Consider the following 12785-nt stretch of genomic DNA (forward strand, 5'->3'; position numbering starts at 1 on the left):
AATGTAATGAATAAGTTGTATGTATTTTTTTGTATTTGTAAAGGTGTATTTTTCAGGGTAAATTTTAGCAGTGGGATTGATAGGTCAAAGGATTAATGCATATGTAATTTTGCTAGAAAATGCCAGATTCCCCTCCATATGGGCTATACCATTTTTTCACTCCCACCAGCAACATATGAAAGCACTTTCTTCTCATAGTCTTACCATAAAGTGTGTGTGTATGTATATACACATATATACATAAATAGATTTGAAAAAAATGTGTTCTTAAATAATAAGAGCACTATCTGAGTAGTGGAATGATTGGTGATTTTTATCTCCTTCAAGTACTTTCCTTTTCTGTTTTCCAAATTTGTTGTAATCAGTACTTATTACTTACAAAATAAGAAGGAAGACGTGGCAAAAGTATTAAATTTGCACTTCAGAGTGAGAAATTTGATTTAGCTAAAGGAGAGAATTTTCTGATGATAATTTGCACTGGGCCACAAGAGAAAAAGGAGCTATTTAAAAAACTTACTGACATCATTTATTCGTGTCTGGTCCAGAGATAAAGACAGGAAATAATTTACTTCTCAAAATTTCTTCTAAGCCTAAGAGTTCATAATTGTTACTATTTCTTCTTTCAACCAGAGTTATATACACACCTGGCCACACTGATGATCATATGGCCCTACTTTTAGAAGAGGAAAATGCTCTCTTTTCTGGAGATTGCATCCTAGGGGAAGGAACAACCATATTTGAAGACCTCTATGATTATATGAGCTCCCTAAAAGAGTTATTAAAAATCAAAGCTAAAGTTATATATCCAGGTGGGTAATATTATTAATCTAGCAAACCATTTGTGTCAAATGATGAGGAAGATTCATTTTGGTTTGTCTGTGTGTGTTCTTTGTGGTTTCAGCCTTGAAGAGATACACATAAATTGCTTCCTTCTAAATTACACCCCTAAGTCTTGTCTAGCAATACAATTAAAAAGAAGACCGAGAGTTGTATTAATAACTTTTTTAACAGATATGAGGGTTATTTTTTAACATCTGCACAGCTATTAATAGAACTATTAAACAAATGAAGTAAACTTACTGGAACAAGAAAATTTTTTTCATTCCATAAGCTATCTTCAGTTTTGTTAACTTGATTTCTGTTGTGGACTACATTTTAGCCATGTAACCAACCTTGGGTAACATTTGATGTCTGAGCTTTAGTTTTTTAACTCACTATATGGAAGTATCAGTAGCTTCTATATCAACTGTAAAATTGTGTATTTATTTCCGTTCTCCAGAAAAAGAAACCTGTTGTTAGTATATTAGCTATCACTGCCCTGCTTTACAATACGAATCTCTCCTCCATCCTGAAAGCTAAGAAAGATACGGTACCCAAGAGGCCCCCAGAAGGAAAAAGAGACTCGATTACTTAATTTTTTAAGTCCTTCCAACTTGTTCCTAACCAAAGAGCCATGGAAAGATCTGTAAATACAGTGTCTTCAGTACCTTCATATTCTCTCATGAGTTCCCACTGCTGAGGAGATAGGAAACATACAGTGAGGCTGGGCATTTGGATTAATATTGTGACATAAAAGGAGTGGAGGATGACAGCCATTTTGAAAGAGAAGACAGTAGACATTTGATGCACCCACATTGGAGCAAAGCTAATGAGAGCCTGCCGGGTGCAGGTTCTTGGAGTGTTGGCTTTAGTGAATCCAGTGAACTGGCTTACTGGCACAGCAGGAGCTCATATGTCAATGATGGTCTGTAGCCATAGCTACCATGTATTAAAGCCGCTACCCTACCTGCCAGGTACTGTGCAGGGACCTTCACAGAGCTGTCCTCACAAAAACCCAGAGAAGCAGGTAGCTGAAGAAACAAACTCGGAGATTCATAGACTGTCCCAGCCACACAGCTAGTAAATGATGGTGGGTATCCTAAAGCCCGTGCTCTTCACCTAACAGGTTTGTCTGCTTCTGGTATTTTGTTCTCAACCCTCTTGCAGATTTGTGTAATATATTCATTTTCACTGTCTTAAGGAGCGAGTAAATTCCAATATAACTTTATCCGGGTTATCAACATTTCTGAATTGCTAGCCTATACATAAGATTCTTAAAGTTCTCCTGTGGTTCTTGTGAATTTTTAATAGCTCTTGGTCACTTACATGAAGCTACCTTTTACATTCCCCTTTTCAATCTTTGATAAGCATAGTGGTTAAGAGCACAGCGTGGTTAAAAGCTCCTGAATCAGAATCCCAGTTCCACCCCTTCTTAGCTGTGGAACTGTGGGCAGATTATTTACCCTCCCTATGCCTCAGTTTCTGCTGTACGAAGAGGATAATAAAAGTATCAATACCTACTTCATGGGATTCTTGTAAGAATAATGTATATTAAGCATTTAGAGCAATGTCTGGCAAATAATGAACACTCTGTAAATATTACCTATTGATACTGTTGTAGTTACTGTTTTTATGGCTGTATTTTTATTGTTAAATTTTTATTTTCTAACTTTTAATGAACACAATAATATCTTATATAGATTTTGATAGAATTCTCTAATGTTTTTTGGCATTATATGTAATTTTTACATCTCTTATTACCTGTATAGTTTTCCAGATAATTCTTATTTGTCGTGTATTTAGCATGCCTTTTCAATATACTATATGAAATATTTTTAAATAGAGTAAATTAACTTCAGTTGTACTTAAAATTTTTTATCTGGTTGAAATCATTTTTGTAATTATTCTGATGCAGGACATGGCCCAGTAATCCATAATGCCGAAGCTAAAATTCTACAATACATTTCTCACAGAAATATCCGAGAACAGCAAATTCTTACATTATTTCATGAGAACTTTGAAAAGTCATTCACAGCAATGGATCTTGTAAAAGTTATTTACAAGGTAATTTTCATTTATCTTATTTGTTCAAAGCCACAGTTTTAATAGAATAATCTATTCAGTAGACTATAGATATGGTAAACTCATCACACCCCAGAGCAGAATGAGTCTGTTAATTTTTTAAGTAATGTCACTCGTATGGATTTGAGACCATCAATCTCAACTTTCTAGAACACAGAAGTTAGACAAACACTGGCCCACAGAACAAAAATAACCATCCTGAGCCATTATTAAGCCTTTTATCCTCCACTCTGTAGGGGAGACCATTGCCAACAGCCTGGCGGTTAATCTTTGTTATGGTTTGTGTATTATTCTAGCCATCTTGATGATCTGGTGTCCTGACCGGCAGCAAGTAAGGGGCGATCTGCTAGAGACAGCTACTGGGATAATAGCAGTGAGAAGTAGTAGCAATGCTAACAATAGATTAAAAGGAGAAAGGCCCTGAAGAAGAGCATGAGTAGAGTCACTTCATGTAGAGAGAAAGGGCCCCTCACTCAGTGGCCTCTGAGCACATCACTGTATGACAGCGCTGGGTGGCAGTCCTTCAGTAGTTTTTCAGCAAATGTTTATTCGATACCTGCTTCGGGGTTAAGAATGGAATAAGATTATCTGGGTTTTAAAACTCCCACTACCCTAACCTGTATGGCCATAAGATACCTGAGAGTATAACTAAAGATGAGCTTGAAAAGGAACCTGGGCCAGTTTCAATTAGTAAAGGACTATAATATCCCATGGGCCTAATTTATCAAAAACCAGGTATCTCCATGTGCTTTGTTTGAAAAGGGAGGAATGAATGATTAAAAGGGCTGACAATAAAAAGTGCCAGGAGCAAAAGGGTAATGTAAATGTTTAAATTCTGCAAAAGAGTTCATTTCCTCATAATACTAAAGTTTAGCCACTCTAGACTATACATTGAAACATGGGTAGTTTTTTCTAACCCAAGTGCAGACAGCAGAACTCTCTGATAACCCTCACGGATGGGTCATCCAGTGACTATGCGGGCCTCAGAAATGCTGGTTCTGCATTCAGAGATGTGTTCAGAGATGTGTTCACTGCACACATGTGTGAAGCACCTGTCACATATAGAACAGCATTAGGTATTGCAGAGACATTTATTCATTCCACAGATGTTTACTGAATGCCTTCATGTGCCACACTCTGGACTAGGTGCAGAGACACAAAGACGAGTACAGATCCCTGCCCTCAAAGGACTCATGGTTTAGCAAAGACAGGCATGTTAAACAGATTCTTGTAATTCTGGCTGTATCATAATAGCTCCCATTTTTGAGCACATTATTATGTGTTAGACACTGTACTAAATGCTTCACATTTACAATTGTAATTTGAAGTACTTAATTTCAAGTACCTTGAATTTTCACTGCATAAAGATACTGTTATTCCAACTTAACAGATTAAAAATAGACTCAAAAAGTGTGAGCTAAGTAAGTTTTCCAAGGGCACAAAACTAGCAGATGTCACACACTCAAATGTCAGAAGTCAGATACTCAAATCTTGTGTTGTTCTGTCACACCAAGCTTCCCACAAGGCCATACACGGTACGTCGGGGCATAAAGGAAAGAGGAGTCACTTCTGCCTGGTGAAGATGCAGGGTGATGAGGCTTGTCCAGAAAAGCTTCAGAAACTTAATTATTGAATCGGATCTTGAAGAAGGAGTAAGGCCAGAGTACAGGAGAAGAGAAGTCATTGTAGACAGAAGGAAAGATGTGTTCAAACACTGGGAGTCACAAAAGCATCGTGTGTGTTTGAAAACCCACAAAGAAAACGCATCTGACTGGAGCCCAGAATGTATATTGCAGATGGGCAGGGAGGAGGAGGTCCCAGGAAATGAGGCAAAAAAGGCAGGCATGGCAGGTCAGGGGAAGCCCTTGGTTGCCACGCTAAAAAAATTTGGGCTTCAGCCAATAAGCTGGGAATGACCACCCAAGGATCTTAGGCAGGGAGTCACATAATTAGACCTAGAAAATCACACTGGTGGATATAATATATGGTACTGGAGCTTCAGGGAGTTTGGGGTTGGAGGTTTCTGCTTGGGAATCATTAACACATGATGTTGCGGAGACAAGTTGATCAAGTAAAAAGAGAAGAGAGTCAATGATACAATTCATCATGAACATCAGTATTGAAGAGAAATCGGGGAAGAATATCCAGGATGAAGACAAAACCATAAGAGGTAGAATAACCAAGGGAAAAGAGAAGAGTTCTTCCAAACGGAGAGACTAGCCAGCTGATTTCAGGTAAAATGAGGACTGAAAAGAATTCTTTGAATTTTGATTAAAATATAATTCAGTGATCTTTGCAAAACATTTTCAGGGAGCTGAGAAATGGAGATAGTAAATTTAGCCAAGAAGCTTGACTTCGGGAAAATTCTTATTTAAAGAATATAAGGAGACAAATACTGTATGTTACCACTTGTAATGTGGAATCTAAAAAATACAACAAACTAGTGAATATAACAAAAAAAGAAACAGACTCACAGCTATAGAGAACAAATTAGTGGTTACCGGTGGGGAGAGGGAAGGGGGAGGAGCAATAAAAGGGTAGGGGATTAAGAGGTATAAACTGTTGTGTATAAAATAAGCTACGAAGATAAATATATTGTACAACACATGGAATAAAGCCAATATCTTATAATAACTAAATGGAGTATAACCTTTAAGAATTGTGAAGCACCATATTGTACTTACATTAATATTGTATATCAAGTATACTTCAATAAAATTAAAAATATATACATTAGAAAAAAGAATAAAAGGAATATTTATTTTGTTTACCATTCAGATAATAGTTGTCAATATTACATTACTAGCTTGACAAAAATAAAGGAACAATTGTAAGTTTTAAGGTTGAAACATACATACTTTTAATAAAAATGTGCAAAGACATTATCATGTAACCTAATAAATAGACCATAGGGCCAACTGTCTGTAGAATCATCAAAACTACCTAGAATAATTTTTATGTTTATTTATTCATTCATTTTTAAAATATTGAGTTCCCACTATGTGCCATTTTGCTAAGCACTGGGTATTCAGTAGTGAACAGATGCTGCTACTGTACTGTCTTTATGGAGCTTACAGTCTGTTTTGCCTAGAAGTATATTTCTAATAATATAGTGACTCAAAGCAAGACATATATGAGATGAAACAGTGTTGATTATTACTCTGTAAAACTGTATTTGAATTAAGACTGTATTCTTTTGCCTTTTTTCTTTAAAAGTTTCAAAAAGATTAACTCTGTTCTTTTTTAAAAAAGAAATGCTTTACTTTCACTCTCATTTTTCTTTTAGGATACTCCTGAGCATTTACATAAAATGGCCGAACATAACACCTTGCTTCATTTGAAAAAATTAGAAAAGGAAGGAAAAATATGTAAGTATTCTTCCAAATTTTAGTTCTTTTATTACCAGCACTTAAAATATTTGTTAACAAATGAACTAGTTTCCTTTGAGGAAAAACACCACCCACCAGAGTTCTCCCTTGAATGTCACTATAAGTTGGAGAGACAGTCACTAGGAAGGGTCAGTAGCAAAAGTCCAGGGGATCACAAGTTAGAACAAAAGCTTCCACAGGAATAAGAATCTCGCATGGGGGTTCCAGTCCTCACCCACCAGAATGACAATCACGGGCATGTAGCGGGAAGAGAGCTTCTCCTCTCCCAGACCACACGACCACGAAGAATTTTACATGTATCGAGAGAAGATTTGGGAACAGCCAAAGGTCTAGCAGCAGTAAAGGTAGCAAACTCAAAGATATTAAAGCAGTAATTCTATAATTGTTCCCTAGTGTTAATTTGTCAAATTAATAATCTTAGAAGTTTGATCCTTAGAAAGCAAGAGGTGCAAAGTTGGACTTTGTGTAGAAGCTTCAGCAACATCTTTATATGTACCCCCCCAAGAAAAACCCCAACTTTATATTGAGCAACAAAATTATTTTAGGAATTAATGCTTTTTCTAGTTACAAGATAACTTAAAATCTAGTGATTTGCTCATCTTTTGTTAAATTTTTACTCTATAATTTTCTTTCCACAGTTAGCAACAGGGATCCTGAGAAGAAATGGAAAGCTCATCTTTAGTTTCAGCTTAAAGAAAGATTTTGTTGTTTTGTTTTTCGAGAATGGTATGTTTTGTTAACTATTAATTATTTACAGAGAATATAGCGTGTGGAACATTGAAAATAATCCTAGATATACTTTAAAATAACATCATACTTATTCTAAAGTATGTAAATTACATTTTACACCTATAATATTAGCTATTTGTCTCACCTAGGTGTTATAACATTTTACCAAAAATTCCAAATCCAACAGTTTATCCATTTTCAATACATAAAATAAGTTTCTTATAAAATAATAAAACTTATGTCATTTAAACTGGATATTATTCTTAGAGGTTATTTACCTATTACCAGTGGTCAGTAATACTGTTTTTTCTAGCTGCTTCAATTAACAGCACATTTCAGTGTAATCCTTCCTTTTCTGCAACCTTTGTCTCTATCTGTAGATTACAGGCTTGTTTTCATGTTTCTATCAATTATATCATGATTATATATCAGTTCTATACTTCTGTATCATGTATATTTTCTCATAGTGGCATCCCACAAATGATTCATGTAAATCAACTTCTGGTAATAGAAAAATATTAAATTCCCAATTAAAGTCATTGTATATAAATAATTATTTCTGTAATCCATTAGTACAACCAACTTACTTTCCAAATTTAGGTTTTCATATATAGTCATCAACATATATATGAATTATATACCAAAGTTTTTTAAATTAGAATATTATAAGACAGAATTTTTTATAAGTAGTGTTTTTAAATAGTGGTTAGGGGGCCTCCCTGGTGGCGCAGTGGTTAAGAATCCACCTGCCAATGCAGGGGACATGAGTTCGAGCTCTGGTCCGGGAAGATCCACGTGCCGTGGAGCAACTAAGCCCGTGCGCCATGACTACTGAGCCTGCACTCTTAGAGCCCATGAGCCACAACTGCTGAGCCCGCGTACCACAGCTACCCATACCTTGGACCAGTCCCTGTGGTCAGGGAAACATGAGGTTCTGTATTTGGCCCAGCTTTGGTCACATGCCTGCCCCTGTGGCCACAGTGGGTGAGATCTCTTCTCAGATGGAGAAGAGGCTCAGAGAAGGGTTCGGGACCAGTACTGATTCCTTCATAAATAGCTTTCCCTTCTTTCCAGTGTGTGTAAAATAGATGATAAATAAATCAGAGCTCTCTGCGGTAGCTCACTGGATGCCCCGGCCAACTCTGTGAAAACTGAATCTTTTCTGTGTGTTTCTGGGAGACTTTCTATTTTTAAGTTATTTGCAAGTATTTTCATATGTCTAGGTTGTCACTTCAAGGAAAAGTAAAATTAATAACCTATATGGGAAAAGAATCTGAAAAAGGATAGATTATATGTATAACTGAATCACTTTGCTGTACACCTGAAACTAACACATTATAAATCAACTATACTCCAATATAAAATCAAAAATTTTTTAAAAAAAGAAAAAGTAAAGTTGACTAGTAGCAGGGAGGCTGGAATCCTAGAGAAAATGAGAAAAGATTTAAGTGCGGGTGTTTCTTAACTCCGCCAGTGCTGAACTTCTGCGCCCTCTCCCTTGCCAGTCTCCTGTGCTCACCAGCGCAGTACACCAGCTTAAATCTTGCTACCAATTTCCAGGCATTGTTGGAGCAGGAAAACTCATCAGTCTTTTCCCCTTTTCCATTCTGGGGGGGGGGGGGGTGTTGCTTAAAAGGATACTTGGTTTTGTTGGGGAAAAAAGTTCCATGTTTGAAATACTGATTGTGAAAGTCTTAGTTCCAGCCGCACTGATGCTGGGCCTTTTGAAACATTTGGAATTGAAGCGGAGAATGGAGGAGGGGCCTACATAAGTGTATTTACTTGTGTATGCAGGCAATATCTCTGGAAAAACACCCCCAAAATTTTAAAAAACAGTAACATTGGTTACCTCCCAAGAGGAGAACTTATGGGTAGCTGAGGAACCGGGGATAGGACGGGAAACAACACAATCTACCCTTTTATATCTTTGGACTTTTGAATTATTTGAATGTATTGCTTATTCAAAATATAAGTAATAAAACGTCTTAATCAAAAGAAAAGGCCTGAGTCTGTCTCATAAAATCTACTGGGCTAGTCCCCCAGAACAGAGGAGAGGTACATGCCCACTGGGAAAATGGTAAGTTGACCTGCACCCCAATCTACAGAGAAGCTTAAGAAGGCGGTCTGGGTTAGAGAGAGATTAGGAAGTCACGGCCCTGAGGTTGCCATGAAAGCAATGGGTAAATATACACAACCTTGGGGTGGGTACAAAGGAAGAGAATTGGCAAGGACGATTAAGAAAGCTTGATCAAGGATAGGATAATCACTGGGAGAGAGGCATGACAGCAACCAAGAGAGGCATCCAAAAAGGGACAGTCAACAGTGTTAAATGAAGACTCTTATGTGCTGTTTATGCTTATTTTATCCATTACTGAATTATATAACATTAAATTCTCAAAAAAGTGGCTGCTGCTTACCAATTTTATCCTGAAAGACTGCTCAAAAATGCTAAAATTCTGAATCCCCAGCAAATCCATATTAAAAGCCATTAACTTTATAGGCAGTTTTTAAAAGCATATTAAGCATTATTGTTTGAAAATTAATTTTTGGTACTGATTTATGGCAGATGGATCACATGTTTATTGCCATTCCTTTCCAAGAGCCCCCCAAAAATATATATTAAGTTTACAGAGGTACAGATAAAAAATAATAGTAAAAGATATAAACCTGAGAAGACCGTGGAAGAAGAGATTGCAGAGATTTTAACCAAATTTTGAAAGACAGCGGATAGAGTCAGGGAAGTGATAAAACTATAGACAAAAATTGCTGCAGGAGGGAAGAGGGCCAGTTCATCCTGACAACCCCTTGAGAAGATGAGGAGTTAGAGGCACCAGATACTGCAGAAGGTAGTTACTGCTCTGCTCTAAAAGTGGGATTGGGGACTTCCCTGGTGGCACAGTGGTTAAGAATCTGCCTGCCCAGGGGGTGGTGGTGGTGGTGTGATGAATTGGGCAGTTGGGATTGACATGTATACACTGATGTGTACAAAATGGATGACTAAAAAGAACCTGCTGTATAAAAAAAAAAAAAAAATCCGCCTGCCAATGCAGGGGACACGGGTTCGAGCCCTGGTCCAGGAAGATCGCACATGCCTCAGAGTAACTAAGCCCATGCACCACAACTACTGAGCCTGCGCTCTAGAGCCCGCGAGCTGCAACTACTGAAGCCCGCGCGCCTAGAGCCCGTGTTCTGCAACAAGAGAAGCCACTGCTATGAGAAGCCTGCGCACCGCAACGAAGAGTAGCCCCAACTTGTCGCAGCTAGAGAAAGCCCACGCACAGCAACGAACGCACAACACAGCCCTAAATAAATAAATAAATAAATAAATAAATAAATAAATAAATAAAATTTTTATTTTAAAAAGTGGGATTGGTGAAAGCTTTTTTTTTTTTTGGCTTCACCACATAGCATGTGGGATCTCAGTTCCCTGACCAGGGACTGAACTCACACCTCCTGCATTGGAAGTGCAGTGTCTTAACCACTGGACCACCAGGTAAGTCCCCATAGTGAAAGCTTATTATGTGCAACAGACCCCAGTGCTACACAGCCAGCCAACCACCACCCCAAAAAAGAGACTGAAGTTTATTCTTGGAGGTGAAAGGCAGAAAAAAATTAAGCAAAAGTCAGAACAGTAGACCTCCATTCCCCTTTCCTCACCTGTCCCCAGAACAGTAGCTTCCAAATAGATGAATGCCAGGTAGAAGATTGGAAATTTCCTCTCGAGAGAAAGAGAATGATCTAGAGAAAAAACCTGCACAAGCCCTGCTCACAAGACCCTAATCTCATCAGAGACCTCACTTTGAACCATTGTTATAAAACCCCTCATCAAATCTTCCCAGGTTGGGGGGAAAAAAAGAAAAGAAAAAGAAAAAGAAGAGAAAAAACCTGCATATACAATTATATGTGGGTTCTCCAACACAATGGCCATATCTCCCCACAATTTGACAAATCCTCCCATACACTCACCCACATATACAGTTTCCAATCAGTATCTCTTAATATAAACAGAAATCAAACATCAGAAATGATGGAGCAAAATAAGCAAAACTACAGAAAAAAGTCAATGTAGAGGAAATTTTTTTTTAATTATTAGTATCTTTAGAGAGATAAAGGAAAGTATTATAATTTATAAAATAAGAAAGATTACTGTGAAAAGTAACTGTGAAAAAGTCTTGGAAAATAAAAATATATAACCAAAATAAATAGAACGGTTGGAAAACAAAGTTGAGAAAGTTCTTGGAAAACAACAACAAAGATAGAAAATAGAAGAATAAAGACAGAAGACTTTAAAAGGAACCAGGAGGTACAAAATCAAAGTAATAGGGGTCCAGAAAAAAAAGAACTGAAAATAGGCAGAAATTAACAAAGAAGAAATACACGAAGATTTCCCAGAACTGAAGGACATGAGCCTTTCCATTGAAAGGGTCTACTTAGTGCTCAACAGTGTAAAAAAAGATAAAACAATGCATACCAAGTCATACCATTTCAAAATTTCAGAACATCAGAAATAAAGAGAAGCCCTTAGAAGCTTCCAGGCTATGGGTGTGGTGGTAGGATTGGGGGTTAGAATCACTTAGAAGGGAGCATGAAATCAAAATGGCACTGGCGGGCTTCCCTGGTGGCGCAGTGGTTGAGAATCTGCCTGCCAATGCAGGGGACACAGGTTCGAGCCCTGGTCTGGGAAGATCCCACATGCCACAGAGCAACTGGGCCCGTGAGCCACAATTACTGAGCCTGTGCGTCTGGAGCCTGTGCTCTGCAACAAGAGAGGCCGCGACAGTGAGAGGCCAGCGCACCGCGATGAAGAGTGGCCCCCGCTCGCCACAACTAGAGAGAGCCCTCGCACAGAAATGAAGACCCAACACAGCCATAAATAAAAAAATTTAAAAAAAAAAAATGGCACTGGCTTTTTAAATGTAACAAGGGGTTTTAGGACATAATGCCTTCAACTATCTGAGGGAAAAATTATTTGTGTCCTAGAAGTTTATAACCAACCGAATTATCAGTCACGTGTGCAGGTAAGGACTCAAAAAGTGTATCTGCCATGCACCTCTCTTTAGGGAACTGCTGGATAGTGCACTCCAGAGAAACAAGAAAAAGGAAGGCCCACAGGTGCAACAGAAAATCCAATACAGAAAACTGTCAAGAGTGAGTTCTAAGGGAATTCCCTGGTGGTCCAGTGATGAGGACTTCACACTTTCACTGCCAAGGGCCCAGGTTCAATCCCTGGTTGGGGAACTAAGATCCCACAAGCTGCACAGCGTGGCCAAAAACAAAAAGAGTGAGTTCTAAGACAAAGGGGTCTCCAAAGCCTGCTCCATATTGGAGGAAGAGGAAGAGGAGGCTTCAGAGAGCGATCTCCGGGGCGGGGGGAATGAACATTATCTGGGATGGTTGAGGCTTTGGGGGAGAAAAACTGCTGGTAGTCAGACAACAACTCTAGCTGAGCAATTGAAACGACAATCAGTTAATAGAAAACTATACTGGTGGCGGAGGGGGGAAATGAGGCAATTATTGATTCCAAAAAATAAGAATGATGCTAGGAAAGAAATAAGTATGAAATACTATCTGACTCTTCAATTTTACATAGGCAATAATGTAAACACTGATTAAAAATTGCGTTACACGATAATGCAGGAAAGGAAATGGGAGGTCGAGAATGCCAAATCGTCACCTGTGATGATAGAATGTCAATTCTATTACCCATTTCTTCCTTTTAGTGAGACCAACATCTATTCTAATGGCATATGATGCAGCCCATGCTTT

The 12785-nt window shown here is 38.0% G+C and overlaps 1 protein-coding gene across 2 annotated transcripts in view; it reads left to right on the plus strand.

The window, feature by feature from the left end:
- Positions 1 to 7577, plus strand: part of LACTB2 (lactamase beta 2) — a 32336-nt gene extending 24759 nt beyond the window's left edge. The window contains exons 5-8 of one of the 2 annotated variants that reach the window (XM_036830855.1): positions 631 to 809; positions 2735 to 2883; positions 6188 to 6269; positions 6929 to 7577. In XM_036830855.1, coding sequence (XP_036686750.1) covers positions 631 to 809; positions 2735 to 2883; positions 6188 to 6269; positions 6929 to 6972 — 454 coding nt within the window. In that variant the 3' untranslated portion in view covers positions 6973 to 7577. The remainder of the gene's footprint in view (positions 1 to 630; positions 810 to 2734; positions 2884 to 6187; positions 6270 to 6928) is intronic. The other variant, XM_036830856.1, reaches the window with a different exon arrangement.
- Positions 7578 to 12785: the final 5208 nt, after the last annotated feature.

The sequence above is a fragment of the Balaenoptera musculus genome, chromosome 17, assembly GCF_009873245.2.
Source record: "Balaenoptera musculus isolate JJ_BM4_2016_0621 chromosome 17, mBalMus1.pri.v3, whole genome shotgun sequence".
Lineage (NCBI taxonomy): Eukaryota > Metazoa > Chordata > Mammalia > Artiodactyla > Balaenopteridae > Balaenoptera > Balaenoptera musculus.